General features: G+C 48.4%; 12 protein-coding genes across 12 annotated transcripts; 3 read left to right on the plus strand and 9 right to left on the minus strand.

Moving 5' to 3' along the window:
* Window positions 1–332: 332 nt before the first annotated feature.
* On the minus strand, window positions 333–791 carry COCMIDRAFT_72540 (uncharacterized protein; the record flags this gene model as incomplete). Its single annotated transcript, XM_007690847.1, has 1 exon — window positions 333–791. A coding segment is annotated over one exon (459 nt), but the record flags the coding sequence as incomplete, so codon positions are not given.
* A 1621-nt stretch (window positions 792–2412) lies between these two features.
* COCMIDRAFT_37698 (uncharacterized protein) lies at window positions 2413–3538 on the minus strand (the record flags this gene model as incomplete). The annotated part of the gene is made up of 2 exons (XM_007690838.1): window positions 2413–3422; window positions 3505–3538. The coding sequence occupies 2 exons, from the start codon at window positions 3536–3538 to the stop codon at window positions 2413–2415; spliced, it is 1044 nt and encodes a 347-aa protein (XP_007689028.1).
* A 252-nt stretch (window positions 3539–3790) lies between these two features.
* On the minus strand, window positions 3791–5224 carry COCMIDRAFT_37699 (uncharacterized protein; the record flags this gene model as incomplete). The annotated part of the gene is made up of 5 exons (XM_007690839.1): window positions 3791–4211; window positions 4270–4526; window positions 4579–4580; window positions 4660–5116; window positions 5180–5224. 5 exons carry the CDS (start codon window positions 5222–5224, stop codon window positions 3791–3793), a joined length of 1182 nt encoding a protein of 393 aa, XP_007689029.1.
* Window positions 5225–5485: 261 nt separating this feature from the next.
* Window positions 5486–5973, minus strand: COCMIDRAFT_27215 (uncharacterized protein; the record flags this gene model as incomplete). Its single annotated transcript, XM_007690831.1, has 3 exons — window positions 5486–5565; window positions 5609–5633; window positions 5749–5973. 3 exons carry the CDS (start codon window positions 5971–5973, stop codon window positions 5486–5488), a joined length of 330 nt encoding a protein of 109 aa, XP_007689021.1.
* A 586-nt stretch (window positions 5974–6559) lies between these two features.
* On the minus strand, window positions 6560–8156 carry COCMIDRAFT_98236 (uncharacterized protein; the record flags this gene model as incomplete). Its single annotated transcript, XM_007690848.1, has 6 exons — window positions 6560–6784; window positions 6838–7028; window positions 7095–7447; window positions 7511–7653; window positions 7707–7807; window positions 7877–8156. Coding segments are annotated over 6 exons (1293 nt in total), but the record flags the coding sequence as incomplete, so codon positions are not given.
* A 1802-nt stretch (window positions 8157–9958) lies between these two features.
* On the plus strand, window positions 9959–11771 carry COCMIDRAFT_98257 (uncharacterized protein; the record flags this gene model as incomplete). Its single annotated transcript, XM_007690849.1, has 4 exons — window positions 9959–10870; window positions 10927–11048; window positions 11099–11394; window positions 11470–11771. The coding sequence occupies 4 exons, from the start codon at window positions 9959–9961 to the stop codon at window positions 11769–11771; spliced, it is 1632 nt and encodes a 543-aa protein (XP_007689039.1).
* Window positions 11772–12667: 896 nt separating this feature from the next.
* On the minus strand, window positions 12668–14256 carry COCMIDRAFT_98256 (uncharacterized protein; the record flags this gene model as incomplete). Its single annotated transcript, XM_007690850.1, has 4 exons — window positions 12668–13492; window positions 13542–13625; window positions 13678–14050; window positions 14105–14256. 4 exons carry the CDS (start codon window positions 14254–14256, stop codon window positions 12668–12670), a joined length of 1434 nt encoding a protein of 477 aa, XP_007689040.1.
* A 1095-nt stretch (window positions 14257–15351) lies between these two features.
* On the plus strand, window positions 15352–15816 carry COCMIDRAFT_37702 (uncharacterized protein; the record flags this gene model as incomplete). Its single annotated transcript, XM_007690840.1, has 1 exon — window positions 15352–15816. One exon carries the CDS (start codon window positions 15352–15354, stop codon window positions 15814–15816), a length of 465 nt encoding a protein of 154 aa, XP_007689030.1.
* Window positions 15817–16303: 487 nt separating this feature from the next.
* Window positions 16304–18102, plus strand: COCMIDRAFT_6219 (uncharacterized protein; the record flags this gene model as incomplete). The annotated part of the gene is made up of 5 exons (XM_007690820.1): window positions 16304–16570; window positions 16625–16750; window positions 16806–16965; window positions 17021–17623; window positions 17690–18102. The coding sequence occupies 5 exons, from the start codon at window positions 16304–16306 to the stop codon at window positions 18100–18102; spliced, it is 1569 nt and encodes a 522-aa protein (XP_007689010.1).
* A 1769-nt stretch (window positions 18103–19871) lies between these two features.
* On the minus strand, window positions 19872–21784 carry COCMIDRAFT_98133 (uncharacterized protein; the record flags this gene model as incomplete). The annotated part of the gene is made up of 4 exons (XM_007690851.1): window positions 19872–20094; window positions 20159–20329; window positions 20391–21231; window positions 21331–21784. The coding sequence occupies 4 exons, from the start codon at window positions 21782–21784 to the stop codon at window positions 19872–19874; spliced, it is 1689 nt and encodes a 562-aa protein (XP_007689041.1).
* A 1353-nt stretch (window positions 21785–23137) lies between these two features.
* COCMIDRAFT_98204 (uncharacterized protein) lies at window positions 23138–24610 on the minus strand (the record flags this gene model as incomplete). Its single annotated transcript, XM_007690852.1, has 2 exons — window positions 23138–23395; window positions 23450–24610. The coding sequence occupies 2 exons, from the start codon at window positions 24608–24610 to the stop codon at window positions 23138–23140; spliced, it is 1419 nt and encodes a 472-aa protein (XP_007689042.1).
* Window positions 24611–25053: 443 nt separating this feature from the next.
* COCMIDRAFT_6222 (uncharacterized protein) lies at window positions 25054–25521 on the minus strand (the record flags this gene model as incomplete). Its single annotated transcript, XM_007690821.1, has 2 exons — window positions 25054–25142; window positions 25296–25521. 2 exons carry the CDS (start codon window positions 25519–25521, stop codon window positions 25054–25056), a joined length of 315 nt encoding a protein of 104 aa, XP_007689011.1.
* Between the last annotated feature and the right edge of the window lie 767 nt (window positions 25522–26288).

Genomic DNA, 26288 nt, shown 5'->3' on the forward strand with positions numbered 1-26288 from the left:
CAATCGATTTCTTGGGATGGATTTGTATATAATGAGCTAAAATTACACCTATTCTGAAAAACTCGAAGTTGGTGCGTAGAAGATGCCAGGCGAGTGTAATACGGGTGGTAGTTCTGCCATGGTGTTGCCGCGAGATGGATTGTCACCGGTACATTGTTTCTCCCTATGGTTTGAATAGTGATCCGAGGTGGATTCAGCGGCGACGTTCTTTGTGCGAAATTTGCTCTCTCTGTATTTTCTTCTTTCACTGGGGCACTCATTTCAGTAAGGATTTCCGCCTTTGCAGCCTTTATCCTCTTGTGTATGTCTTCAAGGTCTTGTCTTGCAGTCACAAAACAGCCTTCCGTACTGTCTCTGGCGTCCGCGGCCGCAATGGTGAGGCGAGCGTACTCGTAAACAGCTCCCATTTTCGCGGCTTCCTGTTTCCAATCCTCAATGTCATCTTGGATTATACAAAGAGAATCAATCCAGAGGTAATTTACGCCAATATGTTTTGTGACCTTGACAGCGTCTCTGAAGGTTTTCGGTAAGTCTTTTAGTAGGATACCCGCGAGACGCTCAGCATAATTTCCCTTGGTTGTCTTGAGTGGATGGTTCTCCGAGTTACCCCAGCAGTGGCTAAGCGCAACATAACACCCTGTTTGACCCTCTTTTGTTTCGACCAATTTGACGTGGTCCGTGTATATGGCGAGAACACGGTGCGGGAGCGGCGCATCAGTGTCTTCCCACGGGAAACATAATCCATCGAACTTTGGATACCGGCCGTCGATCCCCTTTCCCGCGAGCGAGCGCCTACAGGGTCCGTGAGACCATTCACAAACGCGCAACCACTCATTGAGATAGTTTAGCGTCTCTTCCGACTCGTCGTCGACCAGAGAGCCATATTTCCGATACGCGACATCGCTCGAGGCGCACGATTGGAACTGGGCCCACCGATTATCCACAGGCTGGCGCTCTAATATGTGTTCAGAGATAAAGTTGGGTTTGTGGCGTGGACATTCTTTCTCTAGAGGGACGTCGGCGCAGGGCGTGTCTTTCCAAACCGCAAGGCAGACTTTGCCGCGTCGGATCTCGGCTTCCAGGCTCATCCATTGGAATTCGAATACCACTTCGCTGACCCTCTCGCAGACATCAACTGAAATTCCAACTTTCACCTTCTTATCAATACCTAGATTCGTCGAAAGTTCCCCCTCCGAAGCACGGATGGCACTCTCATTATTGAAGTAACTAAGGGAGGCGACTGGAAACTCGAAATTATCTTGCCACTTGAATTCTACCGAGATGACAAGATTGCACAGATCGCAATCGGGGGAATATTTCAAAATCTCCGATACGCTCTTGTGCAATTTGTATTTGCCTTTCCCGTTCATGCGGTCATGGAGGAGTGAAACGAGGGCTTCGCATTCGGTGCAAAGAGACATGATATTGAACTATTATGAAGTGGGATGAAAGGTCTAGGATGGATGCCTGTAGTAGAAGAGGTATAGCTGCTTGGTATATGGTTAGATTCTAGCTGAAACGAACTCCATTTGAACAGGGAAAGTCGGCAACTTGGGCTGAAGCGAAATAGGGGTATGACTTGACATGCCTTGCCCACATAGTTGAGGGTGTAGGACTTGGCGTGTCCGAGAAGGGAATTTAGATTTGACGATGGCGCGTATTTTCTTGGCTAATCGTCACGCCCTCTCGCCACAGCGGCTACTCGTGCTGATTGAATGGTTGGCAAGCCTGCGCCTGTGGCTTGCATATGCTGCCATTAGAGAGCGTACAGGCCGAGGGCACGGCATAGGGGTGAGATTTATATAACTGATTCTGGAGTCTTGCAGGGATTATAAGTACGGAAAATATTGATATAAAAGCACCAGAACAGGGATGCATATAGCGAGTGGTACAATAATGATAGCAATCGTCTGACGGGAAAAACTATGGATTCAAATTCGATTTCAAGAGACCCCAGTAGACGGACAGGGGGTGCAATGCGTTTTGTAGTGTTGGAGGTAGCGGTGGTGCGCAGCGCCGACACAGCCATTGTACAGCCACCATGAGCTGCATAACTAGATCCCCTCTATTTCTTGTGTTGCTAGAGAAAGTGCCATGTGTTTGTCAATACATTCCCATATATTCTAATCTGGGGCTAGCTAGCTCATACATAGAATTCCATCCATGTTAGCATCGCGCGCTCCCGGGTACGTCTGTAACAGAAAGGGTGTTGTTGATCATCGACCTCTTTCTTTGTTAATTATTGTAATGTACTGGATGCTCCATGACGCTGATAGTCGCGATTTGAAATGTTGATCCAAAGGAGCTTTTGAAAATTAATGAGACATGATGATGACAGGGTGAGAGAGCATGTATATGTTATGAGTAATTTGCATTGGGTTGTACTATGTATGCTACTGGTGTTACGAACTGTTACCAGTCGATGTCACAAACAATCTTCCCCATTGTCTTATTGCTTTCTATCAGCTCATGAGCCGCTACAATGTCCTCCCAGTTGAACGGTTCCTCAATGTGATGGTTGAAACCTCCGTCCAATATCTTCGGAAGGACGATAGATTCAAACAATGCCCGTATTTTTGCTTGATACTCGACATCGCGGCTTCTCAACGTGCTTCCTTCATAGCGTAGTCTTTTCATAACGAACGGGCTTATGTCAATTGCCATGGGCTCCGTCCTTGCACCTCCCAGCAGGCCGAGATTGACGATCCTACCATCACGAGCAGCCAGGTCGAGTAGTGAGGTGAAGCACGAACCGCCGATGAAATCGATTATGACGTCGATGCCCTCGCCGTCATTCATCCGTCTAATCTCATCAACCCACGCTTTGGGCTCCGGAAAATCGCGCGTATTGATCGCACCTGTGCACCCCAACTCCTTGATGCAAAAGCTCTTCTTTGAGTCTTGCCTTGTTGTTGCGAAAACTTTGAGGCCCATGGCAAGTGATATCTGGATACCGCATATTGAGATTGTCGATGCACCAGCATTCCAGAGAATGGACCGCTTCGAAGAAAGCTCTTCACCAACAACCATGTGTAGTGCCTGTAGTGCTGTGAACCAGGACTCACACATGCCGCCCGCCATGGCCCAGCTCAATTTTGCGGGCTTTGCAATCAACAGGTTCTTGTGCGCAACGACGTACTCTGCGTACGCGCCCCCGTATACAAGGCCAAACACCTCAGCACCCACACCCCACCATTCTCCTGCTGCTTTACCAACACTTACAACAACGCCACTGAACTCTAATCCAAGAGTTTTGGGTGCAGTGGGCGGTGTTGGGTACAGTCCTTGACGCTGCACGATGTCGCCCCGGTTGAGACCAAAGGCATGCACCCGAACGAGGCATTCATCGGGACCTGGTGTGGGCCTTAATACCTCTTTGTTAATAAAGAGAGCAGTGGCAGGACCGGAGCTGCCACGGATATCTAGAGTAAGTCGTCAGCACATCCCCAGCTAGATGTGGTTCCAGGTGAGAGGGGCTCGCAGCATGGCGTGTGGATTCCCTACCAATCGCACGCATGTACTTGCTAGTTGCTGCCATTGCAAAGAGTGCTATGAGAGAACACTTGGCTGAATAAGATATTTTAGAAGAAAAATTATCGATTTGTATTGATGAGAAATGATATAGTGGTACCATCGGGGGAACTTTTTTTATATGTAACCTCGGAATGCACGGGACCTTTTTGAACACGACCCATGCAGAAGTCCCGCAGCATATCCCGGCTTTGCACGCTTTACAATCTGGACGTATCTGGCCGAACCAACCAACCCTGTACAACACCTGATATACCTGCTAGTTAATCTTTGCAGCTTCTCCACTATAACGCGAACTAGTCATACAGAAAAACGTATTCCCGGTCGCTGAAAGGAACACGGCCTCAAGGAACCACCACTCCTCGTCTTTCAGCTTTTCCCACGCTGCCAGCCGCTCGATTTCCTCCATTATCCATGTTTCCACCTGCAACAAGTAAGAAAAGGCTGCCGCTTTAGCCGCTTTTTCGCTTGGAAGGGACATCAAGTTGTGCATCACGGCAACGATATTGATCATGTCCTTGGTTTCTCCTGTGCTAAGTGCCCGTGCCTCTTTCTCGTACGACGCAAGGTCATTGACAAGGCCGAGGTGGTCTCCGATCAAACTCAAGAATCTGGCAAAGCGCGGGTCTGAAACGTCAACATTAGACTTGATAGTGAACTTTGCCGCCGCGATCACGAATCTAGCAAGAATTAGTATTCAGCGTATGTGAGGTTGAAATGGTGAAGAGGATCACTTACCTCGCCCCGACGTTCAATCTCCTAAATGCAAGGTAGCTGTCGACTGTGGGAAAGTTGCCCTCTGGGTGAACGCAGCGGAAGGCACCTCGCAGTGCTTCAAGCATCTCGTGTCCCCCGTTACCACCTGCAGCATCTTCTTCGTATATGCCGGCCACTGTTTCATCCAAATGGTTCTGAAGTGCACTCGGTGTTCTCTGTGATCGTCTAGCCTTGGGGCCATCAAATCGGCTGAAGAAATCGTCCCTCAGATCCGAAAGCTACAAATTGTCAGTCTGAATCCAGCGTGGATTTGTCTCTAGATAATCTTACCGCTGAACCTTCACTTTCTTCTATCTTATCTGTGTTTGGTTACCTTCATGTATTGTAAATGTGACAGTGGCTTTAACTCACCATCGAAGACGAAATACATGATCATCAAGGTGGCTATGATCCGAATCTGCCGCTCATCTCCACTTGGAAACATGTGACTTGTTGCGATTACCATACGATTTTCGAGGCCTGGACGCAGCTCTTTTCTCGCAAGCTTGGCTAATGTTATACCGTTGCCGACTTCGACATCAACAGTGGAAGTGTCGGTAGTGATCAGCTCAAGGACCTTGATGGTCTCTTCCAGATTTGCCTTCCAGTACTTGGCAGCCCGGACATAATCGAAACTCGATCGGTATGGAAGTCCAGCTGCCTGCGGTCGTAACCGAATGGTGTTGTTTTTAATGTGTTCATTTGGCCTAGATGCATGCTGAGGAAAAGATGCATACTTGGGACGAATGTACTGGGGTATGTTTGGCACCGGATCGTAAGCATAGGCAACTGCAGCTGCATATACATGATCCCGTGGGGCTACGAGTAGCTTTGGGTTCAAAGCAAGGGGGAGGAGAAGGTCGTCTATTTTCCCACCTTTCTTGGCTTTGGCAAGCTGCTCAAGGACAAAAATAACGAGGTTGAGTAATGAATTCATGGTGGAAGTTGAGTTTGGATGTAGTGAATGAAAGTTGTAGCTGGTTGGTATTGCTGAGCTTGCTTATATATGTGAATTTTGATATGCTAATACACCTATGATAGGATGCCCCCAGACCTGATGCCTTGTCTGAGCTGAAAGAGCTCGGAGGTAAAATCGATATTAAGGAACTGTTCCAAGTATCGCAACCGAGAAGTGAGACGATTCTGCGTAACCTAGCCGTCCAGAGTATCTCCTTGCAGTGGGACTATGGTTTCAAATTCATTTCAAGAACAAGAATACGCGTTGCTGACCGGTATTTGCAGAGCTAGTGACGAATACCTCTATACGGCCGGTACTATCTGTACATGATTCGAGTGCACTATCTCCTCAATGGCAACATACCAATGCTGTCCGGCTGAATACCTGACTAGAGCTAGGTACAGAGACACGTATACAGCAACTGCAAGAGAAGTCGGGCCTAACATAAGCGACATCTGAATGACACATGCCACATTTCAAAAGATGCATCCACAGATGCTTACGGCACTAGTGCACATTGGTTGTCCAAGGGTTATATTGATACATGACAGGGGTGCCGAAAATATGCCGAACTCATTATGAACTGTGGGAGTACCACATCCCGGAAATCCCGCAGAAATACGATTCATGGTAGCTAACCTGGGGAACCATGTTTTCTCGGTTCCGTATAGGTAGGGTATATCGGACAGGGAAGGGTGAGACTCGGTTTCGCCGACCAACGGGGACATGAATAGGTCATGCATATGAGCGAAGCGATCAAGCACACGCCCGTGGAGGTGATCCCGAGGCACTTAGTCGATTTAGACCGAACTATCAGACATACAGCATGAGCTGAAAAGAAGCGGTGGATCAAAACTGTATGCAAGGATGTCAGGCGGATATCTCTCGGTCTGTCAGAGCTGCAGCTAACAAGCTCCTCGGATCCGGGCTGCCAAGCTACTTTCCTTAGTTAGTAAGCTTAAATGGACACCTAGTGCTGAAAGAATGGTCTTTCTTAGCAAGTCTGACCTATGCGAGAGTATTGTGGCATTGAATTCCAACACTGACCCTCACTTCCACAGTGGTTCTTGTTGAGTTCACGATAAGCTCATCGCACTTGTCATGAAGCTTGACTACTCGAATATTGTGAAATCCTCTTGTTTCCAGCGTGAAAAAAAGTAATTATGAACTCTCAATTTATGTATGACAACAATTTCTTAGAATGCATCTCAGTGCCAACGACGCATATGCTTGGCTGTCAAGCGACAACTATAGTACCGAATCTCCCACATTGACTGTATTCTGAAAGAACAGAATGGTAGAAAAAACAATACTCTATTTCCTGCTCTTGAACAAGAACTTCACAGAGGGATCAGCGGTCGTCAGGACTCCGACCACTCTCGCCATTGGGCTGTCCACAGGCTTCTCCTTCAGCTTGAAGTCGTAATTGAGAAGAACACGTGCGAGCGCCACCTTCGCTTCGTGAATAGCGAAGAAGCGCCCTGGACATGCCTGTGAACCATAACCAAAAACAAGATGGTCCGCTCCGGTAGTGACCGCCTAGATATTGTCGTTAGTAGGAAACCAGTAGTTGCGTGATGTAAGGGACGTACCTGGAATTTCATCGCATTGCCTTCTTGCGCGCGGAGTTTTTCGAACCTGAACCCATCAAATTTGTGGGAATCTTCAAGTGTAGAGTTATTAAAGACTGCGTTCTGCGTATCAACAGCCAGTAACGTGCCGACTGGCAGCACGGTACCGTCAGGCAACGTTAGCGGCTGGATGACTTTCCTCATTGTTCCAACTAAATAATCTTGGTTAGTTGATTGCTGGATGGTCTGGGTGATTCTTAAAGCGGTAGAAGACTTACTCAGCAAGAACTTGCTCCAGCGCTGACACTCGCGGATAAAACTGTCCAATTTGACCAACTTGGCCACATTGACCCGGTTCATCGGCACATCGCACAGCTTAATGACCTCCTCGCGCAAAGGCTGGATATATTCTGGATGAGCCGCAAGATCGTAAATAAGGTGAAAGACGGTGACGCCAGTGGTGAAGAGGGCAGCTCGACCAGTACCAATCTGGGTAGCAACTTGAGTCTCAAGATTTCGGCCTTTGCCATTTTTGAACCCGTCAATGACCAGCTGGATCAGATCTGGGGGCGCCTTGAAGTCGGGGTCTTCCAAATCCTTGAGGCGCTGATCCAGAACAGGTCGGATAAGTCTATCGGCAAAGAATCAGTAAGAAAAACATTGTTGCAAATAGTGAAAAATGATGGTGACGTACTCGCGAGCTTCTTCTTTGTACTGGCGAATTGAGCGAAGACCAGGATCGCGCCAGGCGACAAAGGGTCGAGTCAGCCAGTTGTATGTCCAGAGTTTGGTGACACTTCCAAAAGAAGCAGCAGTGCAGTTGAGGATAGTTTCAAGCTAGGAAGTATTAGTGGATGTTGAGGATGAAAGTAAAAAGTGCTTGGACTCACCCAACGCTCATCACGGCAGAGCGGCTCGCCAACGAAGACACGTTGGGAAACCTTGACAATCATGCGCACAGTCTTGGGCAGCAGCGTGACTTCTGTCCAGTCTGTTTTTGGGTCAGTCAGATCATTTTACTCAAGGCTCGGAAAAAATTCTGAGGAAATTCAAAACTGACCTTCACAAGGACCGATCTCGTTCTTCAAGGCATCCATTGCTTCATCGTCCACGATTGTGTACACACGGTCCAGCAAGCGTCCCACATCCCTTCGGATCAGTGTTGCCATCTCCAGGTCATTTCCTGTAATGCCCGTATGTTCACCCATAAGCATATCGAACGATCCCTGCTGAAAGCTCAATTTGCCCTCTGGTGCATTCTTGATTGCGTCCATGTACTTGAATGGTAGGATTACAATTTCACCAGGGTGGTGAAGAAACTTGTATGGCCTATCAGGATACTATTTTGTGTCAGTAAAAAAACTATTTTGTTTTTGGTTAAGACCTCAAATACCTGCTGAGATCTGAGTGCCAGGAGCTCACGATAGTTACTTTCTTCTTTTATCTCCACGAGAGGAACGTCAACTTTGGTGGGGTTGATACGCTGGATGTACTTGAAAGGCAAGAAGTGTGCGGGACGCTTCAAGAACGTCTGCAGGAAGTCGCTGATGACGAAGTAGAGGTACGCCGAGGTAACGGAAAGAATGACAAGTCCGACCATGAAAGATGGTGAGCTGGACATCCTACCTTCATAGAAGGCCGAATGAGTGGACTGAGTGAATAGAGTGGATTGGTTGGATTGATTCATGTTTGGAAAACTGAAGGTGAAAATGAGATGCTTGGAGAGCAAGAAATTCTGGGCTTTGGTCCCTTATCTGGAGGGCTGCAGGTGTCGGCAAGAAGGCTATACTTTCCTTCAATAGGTTACTTCCCCACCGCACTCACTCTCGTACGAGGCCTCATCACTACAGGACTCCATATATTTGCCTTTCTGAGAACCTCACGGCTTCCACACATCAAAAATACGGGCCGAAGCCGTAAAACAGGAGTACTGTAGTCACCGACAGTTGTATCTTCTCTTGCATACATGGGTAGCTAGTTTTCATCGACGTAGCAAAGGTCATGATTCAACGTAACAGAAATCCTTGCCTGATAGGTATCTTTCGATATGCTGAATTATGGAACCAGATGTGTAACATGCAGGTGTGCAGGGGTAAGCTCCGGTGGTATAGTTTTAGCCTAACTCAGATTGAGAAAACAAGGTGTCTACTAGGGTTCTAACAACGATACGCATAGCTATATTCAGACTATTATGGTTGTTATGACCGAGGAAATGACTAGTCGCTTACTATGACCAGGATATCTAGTCGAGAGGCGTCTGTGAGGCGTTTGTGAGGCGGCTGTTACTGCCACTTAAAAACAAAAAAAACATGGGTGCCATGGCTTACTGACCAGCCATCAGCCGTCTCTTAAGACTGTTCTGGAACACTGCACATGCTTTTGATACGTAGCTACGTACCTAGTATAGCCGAGATTATCTGGAGATAGTATCTTAAGTCCAGTAGTGGCTTTCGCGTCCGACGAAACGCCAAGGACTCGTTAGCCACGCACGGCAGTTGTGTCCGCGGGAACGGGTCGCCTTAGGCACTTCCCTAGCCTCCGCGCGGCTTATATTGATTAAGCTCACTAAAACCCCACGGATGCTGGATAAGATACATACTAACTAAGATACTTGACACCTCGTTAAGATGCAGGGTCCACTTTTGCGGTCGAAGAGCCATGCTAGCTCAACCAGTCATTAATACGCCCCTCAAAAACGCAATTGCAATACAGCTCCGGATCAGTTTCTGATAGACGGACCGAAAAACACGTACACACAAAGTACTCAAGTGAGGTGAAACTGTTGGGGTACACACCGGAGATGCAACGAGACTACATGGCTGCACACACGGAACAACAGTCCCTGTCCCGAGGAATAAAGACTCTACCTAAAGGGGAAATCGGCGATACCGTGGGTGCGACATCAGTTCATGGGCGCAGGCTTGCAGCTACCGCAAGTCGGCGCCCACCATATGCTGCCAGCATCCCAAGTAGTCTCCTCCTTCAACATGCAACACGCTTGGATATGTAACCACACTTACCGGAATTTTCTTTCCGTGCGTCTCCACAGTTTGAAGCGGACTTTGTTTGGAAAGGCATCACTAGGCAGACAGCATATCTGGACAAATTTCAGCCCCCCAAAGTTTGCAACCCTCAACCCAGAATGTCGTTTTTTCGCAATCTTTTGATCCTGTTTGCAGGAGTAGCTACTCACATCTTTTACCTACATGGTTCTGAACATCATATGCACGGTATACGTTATCTGCAGCTTCTACTGCTCGTCCTCATGACCTATGTCTCGTTTACAACCTTGACCTACTCTCTCGACGTTGGCGCGAACTTGAAAGACGCTCTTGCACTTATCTTCATCTATCTCGCTGGCCTCTACACTAGCCTTGTTACCTATCGTCTGTTCTTCAGCCCCCTCCGTCATTTCCCTGGCCCTCTGGGCTCTCGGATCTCCAACTTGTACCTCTCCCTGCACCTTACCAGACTTAACGCCCACGAAAAGCTTCTCTCTTTGCACGAGACCTACGGTTCCTTCGTCCGCGTTGGTTCTTCCGATCTCTCCATTACACACCCAAAAGCTGTACAAGCAATCTACGGACACCAGTCACAATGTAGCAAGGCAGACTGGTATGATCTCACCCTTCCAATGGTCTCCATGCAAACAACGCGGAACCGCAGCCTGCATGACCAAAGAAGACGAATCTGGAGCCAGGCTTTTGGCGAAAAGTCAATGCGCGGCTACGAGCGAAGAATGAGTGTGTTTCAGGAACAACTCATTGGAAAAATCGAAACTGCAGTCTCCAAGGACAGCTCTACAAACGTGACTGAGCTGTTCAATCTTTACACCTTCGATGTTATGGGAGATCTGGCATTCGGCGAGGGATTCGATATGCTTAAGACTGATCAGTTGCATTGGGCAGTGCAATTGGTGGGCGAGGCACTGACGCCATTGGGACTGATGTTGCCGACTTGGATGTTTCGGGTATTAGTGTCGATACCATTTGCAGCAAACGGATGGTGGAGCTTTATACGTTATTGCTGTGATAAGTTAGATGAGAGAATGACAGTACATATGCCCAACCTAACAGCCAGATGAGTTTGATGTATTAACCTGAGATGTAGAAGACGACAATCACTTCGGATATCCTCTACACGTTGCTCAAACCCTATAATGGATCTAAACCATCTGGCGCAGAGCTAAAGGTGTTACAAGGCGACACGCAACTTATTGTCGTCGCTGGAAGGTCAGTATAGCCTCTAAGTTTGCGCATTGACCTTGCTAAATTGGGTGCAGTGACACTACCGCAACAACTTTGGCAAGTCTTTTCTACGAGCTCGTCCAAAATCCAAAACACATTGATTTAATCCGACAAGAAATCGCACCCCACATGGGTCCCAATGGTGACATTGTGCACCAACCACTCCAATATCTTGAGCATCTGAACGCAGTCATCGATGAGACGCTACGACTTCATCCACCTGTTGGCACTGGCCTACAACGTAAGACGCCTCCTGGAGGTATCGAGATTGGCGGCACGTTCATACCCGGCAACACTACCGTCTCGTGCCCACAATACGTTATTGGGAGAAGTAAGTCTTAACAATCCCCTCCCTTCCCAACCCACTAGACCTTTGCATCGCGAAAACTAACCATGATATCTCTAGGCGAAGCCATCTACAAAAACGCCCACAAATTCCTACCCGAACGCTGGTACAAATCCTCCACCACCTCCGGCAAGGAAAAAGGTGCCTACGCACCCTTTTCCGCAGGACCTTACAATTGCATTGGTAAACCTCTCGCACTCATGAATCTGCGTACAACAGCCGCAAAACTACTCTACCGATTCGACATCTGCCTTGCGGATGGCGACGACGGAACGGCGTTTGAACGGGACATGAAGACGCAATTCACCGCAGCCATGGGACCTTTGAACTTGAAATTCACTGAAAGGAAGGTTGGAGCTTAGAGTGTGAAACGCGATATCAGTCTTTGGGAGCTAGAAGTCAAGAGTAAGTTAGGCGCACAGAACCCTGACGTCGATCCGGTGGAGTCCGCTAGCAAGGGGGGGTGGGGATGGGGATGGGGGCTATTCGAGCTGTGGAGAACGGTCCACTTTGCAATCTCAATATAGCTAGTCTAAGATTCTTCAATCATAACTGAAAATCAGTTAAGCTCTAGGCCAAGCCGGGCCATTGGCGATTCGTATTAGCGGGTGTAATCAAACTTCCTGAGTTCTGTACGTCTGAAGTTCTTGGTTGGGGTTCGAAAGGGCACCCTACGAGTCATTCTGCACACTGTTTTGGGGGGATGTCTTGACAGTGTGGGCCAGCGGATAACGCTTTTGGACAAGTGCACTTGAGAGTAGCCGGTCGATCGATCCGGTAAGTTGGGGATGAAATCGCACAACACTAATGGTACGAAGCACGCTTGAAACACGTATTCCTGCTGCAACACTACTAATGTCATCTTACTTATCGTTCGCTTGGGTATAGAAAGTATAGTATAACTGCAATTATTGAGGGTGATTTTTTATTGAAATAATACTAAGGTGGTGTTGGCAATGAGTAGTAAAGGTTGTTCGTTTTGGTGGGCTAGCCCGCTTGGTCTGGGTTTTCCCACTTTCCCGGTTTGTAGCTTTAGCTGCAGATTCATGTAGCATGTATCGAGTAGAAATAGTTATGATTACAAAGAATTATGAGGATAAAAAATCTAACATTTTTCGGCTCTCGAAGCCGAGTACCATCACATGTCCATCTAGCGTGCACCGTCGCGCCAACTCGTATTGCCTAAACCCAAACCCCACAAAGCCTTTGTTTTTCGATACTGAAAGAACGCAGGGAATGGCTCGTCTATCAAGCAGATTTACAGATTAACTTGAAACCTTGGGTGTGTCCTAATCCGCTCACCGTACTTGAGTAACAAGAACGGAACTGGAGTCATGGCAAGAGCAATGAAAGCCAAGGTGCTGTTGCCCCAGCCAAGTCCAAGAGCAGCATACAGACGACGTCCAGCCAATGGCAGGACGGCTCCGAACAACGATCTGACCACAGTGTTCGTGGCCAAGGCGCTTGCGGCGTAGACACCAAACGTATCAATGAGATACATCTGGATGGGAAGGAAAGCGCACATGATGCCGAGGCCGATGAACGAAGTCCCAATAATAGGCACGATCCAGTGCACTTCATACTCAGCCGTCCAACCGTACCACAGCAGACCTGCAGGGATCAGGAACGCACCGACAATCAGGGGAGGGAGGCGGTGTTCCGGTTTTGTGGGTCCCTCGGCTGCTTTCCGCTTGTAGTATTTGTCCGCAGCACTGCCGACGCCGAACTGTCCAAGGATGAAGCCTACACCTAGGCCTAGGTATGCGAGGCCAGACTCTCCGGCGTTGAAGTGGTATTGGCCTTTGAAGACGAATGTGAATGTTGTGAAGAGGAAGTAGAGATAGCTGTAGATGATGGACATGTTGAGGGCGAGGATGGCGACAATGGGTGAGCAGAACAGCATCTTGGTCGGGCGAATGATAGCCGCCTTGAAATGTTGGCTTGAGCTCAAGCCTTTATCGAATTTCGACTTGTAGTTGGGATCGCCTGTTTCTTTTCGAAGTCGCGCAGCTTTCTTGCCCAGCAGAGTCGGTGCATAGGTTTCTCGTAGGATGAAGTGCGACACGATGACGCCGACGCCAGTCTGGATGTTGTCAGCTGCCTTTCTGCGTATGGCGGGTTTCTATTCTTACCATGATTGCAGTAAACCAAAAGGTCCAACGCCACCCAATATTCTGAGCCATGAAGCCACCAACCACAGGTCCAATCACGGGTCCCTAGTATCGCCAGTCAGCTCAGTCGTTAACTTAACATCTTTGAATGACCTACAAGTAGAGGTCCCATTGACCAGATGGTGAGGGCCTGCCCTCGATCAACCGGAGCCATCAAATCGCCAATGGTTCCTCCACCAAGTACCAGTGGAGGACAGGCAGTGATACCTTGACACAAGCGGAAGATGATGAACATACCCATGCCTGAGCTCACTGCGCACGCGATGGAGAAGATGAGAAAAAGGATGTTGGCAATGTAGTAGACCGGGAAGCGACCGTAGACTTCACTGAGCGGCGCAAGGAACAAAGGTCCAACGCAGAAGCCGAGAATGTAGATTGAGACAATAAAGGTTGCGAGTTCATCGCTGGTGTTGTGGAACTCTCTGAGCAACTCTGGGACACCAGGCGCAAAGATGGTGGAACCAAATGAACTATCGAAGCGCAGTCAGTAAATGCTTTGTTGCAACGTTTGCTGATCAACTTACGTGACGAAGGTGATGTATGCCACCAGAATGATAGTAGACCACTTCTTGTTCTTTGACCAGTTCATGGGGTTCTGCTGGTCATCTGATGAGTCCCAATCAACGACGATTGGCGCTACCGTCTTCTCGACATCGTCTACAGCTGTCCCGTTCATGCTGTCGTTGTTCGTAGTGTTTGACACAACATCGTCGTCTTTGATACTTTGGTCCGCCATGATTGGAATGCAGTGTTCGGAAAATCTCTGGAGCTCACAAGCTCATAAGAAGGTCGCAAGCTTCGTGGCGTATCCCAATTAGTATCTGGAATCTCAGGAATGTCATGTAGTCATGTAGCAAAAGACTTTGTTTCCCTAGCTCGAGACTTTGCCTAAAGCAGGCATAAGAGCAGCCCTTGTGTTATTCCAAAGGCAGCCTTGCGCGCTAGCGGGGTTAGTGTCCGGAGTTTGTAGAGACCCATTCACTGCCTCGTCGGGGTTAACGGGTTTAAACTCAAAGGCTCTAAAGCCGGCGTTTGTGGGAGTATCCGCTGGGGCGCTCGGTAACGGCCCGTCTGACAAGCCAAGCAAGGTTAAGCTTGTGTACACCTGACAAGCAATGTTACCTTGCTGTCCCAGTCCTTGCATGCATTAGTCGTCGTCCATCCTATACAAGATTACCAGGAGGGTCCTCGGACACAGTGACATGGATACACCATGTTGGTACAATAAATTCCATGGGGGGCACATGTTTCTTTGTGTCTGGATCAGTGCATACCCAATCAGATCTGTTACATTGCTATATTTGTCTTTTATAATCTGTGGAGACGCTGGCCCCTCAAAAAGAGCTCTGTTGTACTAGAGATTAAGCCATATCATAGGCCAAGGAAGCTTTGGTTGTAATCCTTGAGCCTATTGTTCCTATGCTTTACGCTCTGCTCCACTCACTATATGCTGTGTTCTTCTGATTAGGTTTAGTATATCTATTGAGCACCGTGTTCTTCTTCATGCAAGGCATGCCAGTGTATCTCTCTGCTACAGTAATGTGCTGCTCACCGGAAGACTAGGCTATCCCATGATACCTTTCCCCTATGTAGTACAAACAGAAAAAACATGTCACATGCATATGCATCACTAAGTAGATCCATCCAGAGGAAAATTTTGGTGGAGAATGCCACCTTTGCACCAATCGCGATAATCTAACCAACACAATAAATTTGACGCAAAATTCTCTTTTTTTCTTACCCATCCAACTTCAGCTTATCACTTCCCATTATGTCCCGGACAACTCCGAGCCGAGATCAGCTCATTGCTACGGCGCTCAATTTTATCCAATCCTACAATCAGTGGGACTTGCAGGCTATCATGGCCATCCGAAGCCCCATTTGCATTCACTACACCCTCCCAGCCACACTGGAAGTACCTCCACGCTCAAACGCCGACTACCTAACATTCATGGGGCCAATGCTGTCTGCATTTCGGGCCGTTCACTTTTCGGTCATCAGCGATGACGAGACGGTCGTTGATATTGAAACACGGAGAGTCGTATTGCATTGCAGCAATCGAGCGGATACAGATGCGGGAGAATATACGAATGAGTACATGTTCACCTTGACCATGAGCGAAGATGGGGAAAAGATAGACAGTATTGTGGAGTTCATTGATGCCGCGTATACTACCGAGTTCAAGCGTCGTATGAGTCTGACTTGGAAGTCGGCGCATGCAGTCAATGATGCATAGGCGGCGGCTTTTTGCTGAGTGGGGGTGAACTGAGACGTATCTCTTCTTGGAAGGGGGCTTGGGGTGTTCCTCGGAACGGGGTTAAGGGAGGACGGGGGATTGTTTGCGAAAGTGGCAGGTGATTAGGGCCCTTTCTCATCCCACCCGCCACCAAGCAGCTCTCCATTTACCCAACTCGGTTACTCGTTTCAGAACTAGGATACGTATCTCATTCCTAGAGCACTTTGAAATCCCCTGTCACGGACACTTCCTGTTCAGACCTCACCTGGTGCTGGCTGGCGGCGCCACTTCATGTTCAAACGCCCGAAAGTCGCATTCGTAAGATTTGAGTAGATAAGATTCCTAAGCATTCAGTGGGATAGCAGGCGGTTGTATGGGATAAGAGGTTAGATTTGGCCGGTTCTTTTTAGAAATTCTTATATCTATATCAACACTGAATGAGATCAAATTGAAAATCCTAAGAACAGAAAATCTGGGACAAAAGAATATGGATTACATGAATGAAAGTGCCTCGGTGGCTGCTGATCATCAACATTTTGATAGCAAGTTCATTAGCTCGAGTGCTACGACCTTTTGTATCTATCTTCTCTTGATCGGATATTGCACCTCATTCGTGCTAAAAACTGCGTCACTGTCCAAGCATATTCTCAGGGCTCCGTACGCTGGATATCGGTCCATTTTTGAACCCGCATTCCTTGTACACCTACGCTTCTCAAAGGGTGCACAGCCTCAAATCAACGAGGGCTATCGCAAAGTAACGTGCTGAGGGAAAACACATGAAGAAGAAAAGCTACTAACAAAATCGCAGTTCAAGGATGCCGTCTTCAAACTCTCACGCAATGACCGAGATTTGGTAGTCATACCCAACAAATATGTTGACGAGCTTCGTAATCTCTCCAATGAGAAGCTTAACTCCGTCGAAGCACTGATCGCGGTAGGGAATCAATTCAAATGCCAATAGCTGCTGAATACTGATACAATTGACACAGAACATATGCGGGCCTTATACTGCCTCGGAGATTATGCTGGAGGGAAATTTGCATACGCATCTTCTCCAGACTAAACTGACACCTAATCTCGCTGCATATTCTGCATTGATGAAAGAGGAAGTAGATCAGGCTATGGATACACTCATTCCGGAGTGCAGAGGTCCGTGTACCCGCGATGCATGTATATTCATAACGGATCGGCTAACATGGAACAGATGAGTGGATCGAGGTCCCCATCTATGAAGTTCTCGCTTTCGTCATTGCGAGAATCTCTAACCGCGTATTCCTCGGTGAGCACGATGGTCGTAACGAAGAGTGGTTTCGTGCTTCTATGGGGTACGCCCGAGAAGTAACTATCACAGTCATGGCCCTGCGTTGCTTCCCTTCATGGATGCGGCCCGCTGTTGCAATGTGTCTGCCATCGAGCTGGAGACTATATGCTCATATGCGCCAGGAAAGAAAGGCGCTGCTCCCCATCATCGCCCGCCGACGCCAAGCGCAGAGTGATCCAGACTACGTCAAGCCAAACGACTTCCTGCAGTGGATGATGGATAATGGCGTGGGAGACGAACAACAGCCGGAAAAGTTGGCCCAACGGCAGCTTATCCTCATCCTGGCTTCAGTGGATACGACGACAAGAGCTGGTGCGCATGCCATCTATGACATGTGCGCCAGACCCGAGTACTTTCAGCCCTTGAGAGAAGAGGTTGAGACAGTACTCAAAGAAGATGGAGGATGGGGAAAGCCAACGCTTGCCAGAATGCGCAAGATGGACAGCTTCCTGAAAGAGTCCCAGCGATTAAGCCCAGCTAGTCTACGTACGTCCTCCTCATACCCTTCTTTCTTTCAATCATTTCTCTTTTGCAAACTAACCCCTTCTACAGTAAGCTTCCATCGCATCGTCAAAACTCCACTCACCCTCTCCGATGGCACACAGTTACCGCAAGGCACACACATCTGTCTTGCCTCTGAAGCAACATCCAAAGACCCATCTTTCATCCCGAGCGCGGATACCTTCGACGGACACCGCTACTACAACATGCGACAAGTCCCAGGACAGGAGCACAAATATCAATTTGCAACAACGGATAAGAACCATTTGCATTTCAGCCATGGCAAATACGCTTGTTCTGGGCGCTTCTTCGCATCGAATGAACTCAAGGTTGTGCTCGCTAGCCTTATCACTAGGTACGACATGAAGTATCCCGAGGGTGCCACTAGACCTGCCAATCTGAATGCAGATGAGTTTTTGTACTCTGACCCTTCGACAACTGTGCTGCTTAGGTGTAGAAAGTAGATACACATGCAGATATTGGGTATGGTATGTGTCTTAGCAAGGCTTTGGGGGGATGAGGTACATGGAATGGGAGAAAGTGCTGGATGGATTATTGGAGTGTGGGCTGACAAATTGCAAGGCTCAGGACTTCATGAGTATATCAATTGGAGAGTCGCAGATCAATGTATTTAGTGTATGGTATTTCTAGAGCTGTTGATAAATGTTGTAGTCAAGCTCTGAATAAGTTTGACTAACAATCTATTGCTGTTTCCTCCATGATCTTCTTGTTATTCCCCTGTTACTACGGCGCATTCTTTACCATTGACGATTACCCAGCAGAATTACCCGTCGGCCATGTGTTTTCCATAGCCTTTGATGGTTAATCTCAAATTGATATAAGAGACTGACACAGCGTAGCGCATGGTTCCATGCTATAATATTGGGTCCCTTCCAGCCTTCTGCAGACTTGGAGCCGTAACCAAGGCTTAACACTTTCTCTGCGATCGCACCAACACCGGCAAAGGCGACTGAGACATCTATAAAGCAGCTGAAGCGCATCGTCTACGACCATTGAGCAAAACCAAATTTCATAAATTACGGAATAACATACCAAGTCGCCATGTTGCACGTACTCAACCACATCTTGCATGACTACAGTAACAAAGAAGCCCAGTTTTATTTCCTATTTTGCATGTACGAGCACCAGAACCTCATTGATTCGATTCCTCTATCTATTAGAATCATGCAGGAAATCAGTGCAATGGCTGTACAGATTGGAACCATACTCCCTGCGGACGCACTGAAATTATTCGAAGAAATAAAAGCTGAGATGCAGTTGATGCAAAAGGTTAGGAGTACTTAATGCATCAATCTACATCGCCCTTTATAGGAGCACGGACAAAGCTACACTGCGGCGCCTCATAGGCGATTTCCAGACGATGGAGATGATGCGGGGAGGGGAACAGCAGACATCTGATGAGTGGGATGGAGATGCTAGAGTTATGTTCACCACTTTGCTTTAAGATGAACAAGAAGACTAGACCCGGTACCTGTAAAATACTTGAGCTGGGCGTGTCAGCATGTATTAGGCACTGCAGCGAAGCATCGCGTAAGTTAGGAAAGACTCCTGACTCAAAGATAATCGGGTCATGGTATAGCCTCCATGCTCGTGGGCCTATTTTCAGAGCAATTATCAACCGTTCGACATCTATTAGCTATATTTCATCTTTGTTAAACTTGAATGTTGCTCAGCGTTACATGAAGCCTGAATCACGACAGTTTTGGCAAGCCTAGCCATTTGCATCTACAGAAACAAGAACTCAAATAAGACCACCGATTCAATCATTCTCTTCCATGATATCTAAAAAATAATACGCCGAAGCCATCGTAGTGGGTGAGGGGTAATGCATTACAAAATTTGCTGTCGTACGATTCCACGAAAGCATGGGAGTCATGCCTCCTTGTTCACACAACACGGCTTACTATACCGACGACATCGTCAGCAAAGCTCAGATCGATATGAGCTAAAATATAGAGTCGGTGTAAGCAAGTGGCCTGATGTGCACATGATGCCCATTTATCAAACTTTGAGGCTATGACTCTGTCCATTCTAGAGACGCGCATGATGTATCATTAGCTCCAACAGACTATGCAAACCATCATTTATTTCACGGGCTTTTCTTGTTGTTTCCATTCAACATGTAAAAAACGTCAATTTCTTTGGTGGGAATATTTTCTTAAAATGGGATATCTAGCTATAAATAACAAAAAATCATCAATGGGGTATCATCTCATGATTTGGCAATCTTGTCCGAAGACATGTTAGCGCCATCAGTATCACTATCACTTGCTACTTCCCGGGCTTCCACCGCGACGATATCGCGACCAATCATCATGTGCTCAATATTCAACTTGGGACCTGTGAACCACTTGTGTGCAGAGATGAACCACCAACATGTGATGATGAACATTGGGGCGCCGTAGCAAAGGGAGGTCCAGTTCATGGTTTTAGCGCTGTCGTAGTTGTCAGTTTCCCGTGTGCGAATAATAGAGCAGTTGAAAAAAGGAAGAAACTTACGTCAATTGCGAACCAGTGACACTGGGGAAGCAGAGAACCGGGATCATGAGAGCGACAAAAGAGCAGGCGACAGTACCGCAAGCGATCGAGTACTTGCCTAGGTTCCACGGGCCAGGTCGGAAGCGGTCTCCGACAAAGAAGACGCGAATAGCAATGGGGATGGTGAAAGAGCTAGAGGTCAAAGTATTAGCAAAAGAGGTTCATCCCAAAAGAAATCCTGAGTAAAACTCACGTAAACGCAGCAATACCGCCAATCGAAAACAGCGCTCCAACCGCCAAATTGCCCCCGAAAATAAGTGTTAGGAGACAAATGCCAATAAACGCATTTCCCCACACAGCATTCACAGGGGTCTTAGTATACGGGTTAACCACCTTCCAGATATTACTTCCGGGGAAAACATCATCACGCGCATACGCAAACGTGACTCTACTCGCCGCAAGCATACATCCCTGACCCATACTGAATCCCGCAACAACCGTCAGCGCGAGGATGCACAGCGCCATCTTCTGCGTCATGCACTGCATCAGGTAGGCAGCAAAGGGCTGACCGAGGGGTGATGCAATAACAGCCGGGATATCGACGACAGTGTAAGCGACGACGAGTTGCAAAGCCCAGCCTAACACACCACCGATACTCGACGTAGCAATGATAGCGCGGGGCGCCGCGATGTTCGCATTCGAACATTCCTCTGAGAGATGGAACGGCGCGCTGCAACCAGACATGGTCCATATGACACCGATAAACGACATGAGCACACAGATACCCGGCGGGAACGAGGTTCCCTGGTGAATAGTGCCCCAGACTTCGGTTGAAGGGGTGAAACGCGAGAGGCCGCGCTCAGGACGGTCAGTGCCAGCGGGAATCATGACGAGGACAGCGACGACGGCGAGGAAGTTGAACGTCGAGCCTGCCGAGTTGAACTGCGCGAGCCATCGCGTCGGCATGGAGGAGATGACGGCGTGGATGACCATGATGGAGGAGGCGAGCAGGAAAGTGTGGAGGTTGGTTGGTTTGTAGGATGGGTTGGTGATACTTGCTGCTGCGAGGATCATAGACGAGATACCGTAGTTCACTGAGATATCACACAGTCAGTACACCATATCTCATCCCTTCTTTCCCTCCCACCCCCAAAAAAGAACTTCGAAAATACTGTGTATGTGGGTAAACTTACCAGAAGGAGCCCCAGTAATCTGCACCAGCCAATTACTCCAGCACGTAACCCACGATGCAAATGGCGCCCATGCCGGCGGCGCCAGCACAGCAGCTACATAGTACATGCCTCCACTGGTAGGCATACTGCTACACAGCTCCGCCATGCTCATCGCCACGCACTGGATCCCAATCATGGCTATCGGCCACCCCCAAGCCATGCCTGCGGTACCCGCATATCCCATGCTGAAAAAAAGCGTCGATGCAAAACTCGGGAGGAGACCGAGAATCGCAAAGCTCACAGCGCATGTGGCGTAGAGCGAGAACTCTCGCTTGAATTCAGATTTATAGCCCAGCGCCGCCAGCGCCTCTTCGTCTGCATTGTACGGCTGCTTCGCATCGTACGGTGTGTCGTCGTCTGGTATACTCGAGATCACGGGCTCCGAGGCCACAGGGCGGATATTAAGCGTCGCCATTGTCCCCTTACTATCGCATTCGTGTATTCGTTGTTTTTGAAAACAAAAAGACACAACGATCGGATTATTCAAGAAAACCAGAAAGAAAAAAAAAACTTCCAGTTGTAATCGGACCAGACAAGACAACCGTTTTCACCTTGCCCTTTCCAATTTTTTTCTTGCCCCAGAAGGGGAGAAACCAAAAAAAGAAGAAGAAGAAGTGAAGAGCTTAATGAACAAGAGATCTCGTCACACACACGCCGGCGTTTGCGTCTCCCAGCGTTTCGGTGAATAACGTAGAAAGAAAAAGAAAAAAAGATATATTAATATATGTATGCATCTTCACCTATACACATTCGAGAGCGGAATTAAACATGGCTGCATATACTCTATGTGCTTCAAACCCGTGACAGCACACTGCGCAAAGTTCCGGCATGCCACCCCCCCAACCCCCTGCTCGGCTTCGCAAACTAACCCCCTTCTCCTCTACATACCATATATAAATGCGCGTGCGCGGTCCGCAGGATAATCCCGCACCTAGACCCACATACCCGGGAACATAGTCTACTTTAGCATTATCAGTGCCCAGAGCGACACCGGGGTGGTCGAACGGGTACCCCGTTGAGAGAGAGAGAGAGAGAGAGACGATGCCGGCGATAACAGAGAGACGACATCGGCGATAACAGAAAGATGCGGGTAGACGATTGGGTGCAGAAGAAATAGCGCCGCTCGCGCCTACTTATCTCTTTATCAGTTGCAGTGATGTGCGGAGAGGGGGGGGTGGGGGAATGTTCGGCCGCCGGGGTTGGTGTGTCAAGAGCGCTAAGCTGTGTACACAAACACTAAAGGCTTGAGTACCCAATGTAAAAAAAATAAAAAAACATGGGGCCAAGCTGGTACGTCTGAATGCTTACTGTAGCAAACCGAGGTCAGGCCCAAGTTGGCAAAAAGGGTCGTTGCAACTCGGCGTCCTGGAGTGGATATCATTATGTTTTCATTGCATGGTGTTGTTCAAGGTGATGCCAGTTCCTGCGTGGCGGTGGGACGAATGTTGTGATAAGCTTCGGTCTTATTGTTTCACTAATCTTGGTCGGTGATGGCGAGAGACCAGATAGGCAGTTTGAAAGCCAAGCCTTATTCGCTTACTTGTTATAGGCGCCTACTTGGGTCTCGACGTGATAGGCTTTTGCATGTGTAAAATAGTTAGATCACACTTTTGGTTCTAGGTGCTGAAATAGGCATGGCGAACCTGAACGTTAAAGCAACCCGAGGCAACTGGAAGGGATACGTAAAGCCGACGCAGACGCGGCTATACAACGGAAACATTCCGTAGTGGATACCGACTCTACATTGACTAGATTCTAAATAGGACAATCAGTAGTAACTGGTACTCGGAGTATAGTCTGCCTTTGTCCCCGGGAACGCTCCAGTGGGAGCGTCCCGCTCATCGTCGTCTGCGCTATCATCTTCGTTGCCCTCAAACGCTTCGCTTGGGTCGGGGGGCGCCCTCATACGGACGAGTGCATGCTCGTCGAGTGCCGGTACAACAAACATCTTCGTCGCATGATATTCTCGGCCCGAAGGCATACTTGCAAGCAGTGGTTCTGAGGGAGGAACGAGTTGAACACCAATCTGCAGATGTTAGCAACATGACTTGTTTAGATGTACATGGAAGAAGAAAATTACCGTGTCGTTCTGCTTCTCCCACTTCTTGAGTAGCATATCGACTATCCTTCCCTCTTCAAATTTTCCCGCATCAGTGCCCCAGTCTACTCCCTTTTCAATCTTGCGGTCTTCCCGCTTCTCTTGCCACTCTTTCTTCAATTTAGAGAAACCCGACGTCTTTTTGTCTTCCTCTGCGCCTAGCGCTGCGAACCCCAATTCTTTCTTCGCCCCACGTAGCCATGCAATACCTTCCCCAGTCTTGCCTCCTGCCTCGGCGTCACAGGCGAGAAAACGACATGCCTTTCCCTTGGCAGTCCGTCTCAAATCGTCTACGTACTTGATTAAATCATCGCTGATCTTTGTTGAGCGCCCAAGCATAGCTTGGGCTTTGGCAGCGTGTTCGGCAGAAGCAAGGCACAGCCGAGCAAACAAGTGCGCGCGGACTTTGGGAATTTCCACGCCCCTGAACATCCAGTCTTTACTCTGTTTGTTCCTATCCTCTATCACAACACTTGGGTAGGGATCGTCTTTCAAGACCGTGATTAGGGTGGCTTCGGCCATGGTGAGCTCTGCAAGCGCCCCCAGCACCGCCGTTGAAATGTCAACAGCCGCAGGCTGCGAACTGTACTGCCCCGAGCGATTGAATAGATATGTGTGTATCGAATTTGCTTCGAGAAAGTGCTTCATGGCGGCACCAATTGCCGTTGCCCGTTGTTCGGGGGACGGTAGAGTTGCATTGTAAAGGGTATGTAGCTGCGCTCGGGCTTGGAGGCTGTAGACATAGGCCAACGTTGACAGAGTATAGCACAGCTCACTGTCCAGACTCTTCAGCTTGACTCTTGCAGGCTCGCGCCCTGGTATTGAGGATCCTAGTGTCGAGCGCCATTCTACTTCCAGCTCTTTCACCAGCACCAGGTCAATCTCTTCTCCCGCGCAGCTTGCACCACTCAGACCGGCGTCCAGTGCAAACAGATATGGTATATAGTCATTGAGCGCGGATATTATAGTTGAGAAGTTGGACGCTTGTGAGGAAGGCGGTATGCGCTTGTGGCGCTTTAGCACGTCGCGAAGAACACCCCGCGCAGTTGTCGCACAATTTGGTAGTGAGGGATGTGTGCTACTATTGAAGTATTCGGTAAAGGATATACTTGATGTAGTCGGCAGCACGAACGGAAAGGGCATCTTGCTGAGTGTTGATTGCTACGGTTGGGAGCTGCCGATGCAAGTACGCAATAGTGGGGGGGGGGGGTTGCAGTGAGTGAGCCTTGGCCTCATTATGCCACGACTAAAGGTTACTACGAGAAACGATGAGTATAGCCAGGACTCCACAATGTATGTATGCATTTTGTAAAGAATCACGTCAATTCAAATAACTGAAAACTGTACCATTGCAGTTATGAATCGGGTTCCTATAATTCGTGCTACATCAGCCTCTCATCCGGCACGCTTATGTACAGATTCGCCTGTAAAGAAGACTGTCGCATCTCTCCTCACGATGCTTGTCGATTGCTAGAAACCCGACCTCTGCATTGTCCTCGTGCTATTTCCTGTCGCTGTTCGGTAACATATGGTTCGCCCGGCATACGTGTAATCTTGTATACACCCATCGTTTGTTGCGGATTCGTCTATCGCTTGAGCGCCTCGTCGACGTAGTTTTGTTGTGCAAATAGATATCCCTTGACCTTTGCATCCTTGAGGAGCTCAAAGTATCGCTCTGTATAGCCACTGTCAGCCGTGTTCCATGCCTGTGTTTGCACTCTGCAGAAGATCTCGGCACCCATGCTGTCGGTCCTAAACCCCCAGTTCGTTCTTCCGAGCTCTCAAATACCATAACTGATCATTTAAAGTATTTGAAAGTAAAGCGTACCTCGCAAATGTCCACACTTCTCCAAGTGGTTGACACCCTCCCTCCGGTAGCATTTGCCCATCTCTTCTCGGACTAATCTCGCCATCATGCTCCTAACCCACTGCTCCCGGATAATGGCATCCTGCGCAGCCTTCAATGCCTTGTTGTCCTCGTAGTCGACGCCATCAAAGGTTGGCGCAACCTTGGGCTTTTTGGCGAGAAAGAGTTCGGACTCGGGTGTCGGCATTGCGGCGGCGGCGAGGTATGCGCGGGCGAATGAATCACGTCGATCTATCGGAGATGCTCTTTAGAGAGCAATCCAAGCGGTCCTGGTACGGTAATTGGCGTCGGCGGTGGTGTGGATGCGCGCGAGCGTCGGTGCTGGTGAGCTTTGAATGGGCTCCGCTGCGATTGGCGGCCAGTGCACGTGACATCGCATCACTACCTGTGGCCGGCGAGCGACGCATAATCGTCATTAACATTTCTTTTTGCTCTCAGGTAAATTTATCGAGCCTCTTGGTAAATCTAATAGCATCATCCTCGTTTGACCATTCTTAATTTGGACTGACTTTCTGTTGCTATAACGCTCATCACTCGAATGTATGGATACTTTAATATAATAGCGTACAACCATCGATTCCGGACTGCATTTATCTTTGACGCAATTGAGCATTGTTGTTGTTGTTGCTGTTGTTTTTTTCGACTTAAGATGAGGTTACTTATCAGAAGGTGGGATGGTTTTCTTTTTTCCTCCTCCAATAAAGATTCACATTACAATGTGACAGTCCCCGTGAGCCACGAGGACAAGACTCTCAGACCGATGGTAACCTTGGTCTCGATATACACCTCGCAAAATCGATTGGATCGAGCCACGGCTCCGTCAGTTATACTTTTATTATGTAAATAAGCATCTGCCTATCATGCTTCGGTATTAGCTATGTACATTCCTTGAGCCACAAAAGCCTTCAAATTCATGGAATAAAACTCCGGCCATGATGCAACGCTAATGCAAAC

This window comes from Bipolaris oryzae (genome assembly GCF_000523455.1).
Source record: "Bipolaris oryzae ATCC 44560 unplaced genomic scaffold scaffold_86, whole genome shotgun sequence".
In the NCBI taxonomy this organism is placed as follows: domain Eukaryota; kingdom Fungi; phylum Ascomycota; class Dothideomycetes; order Pleosporales; family Pleosporaceae; genus Bipolaris; species Bipolaris oryzae.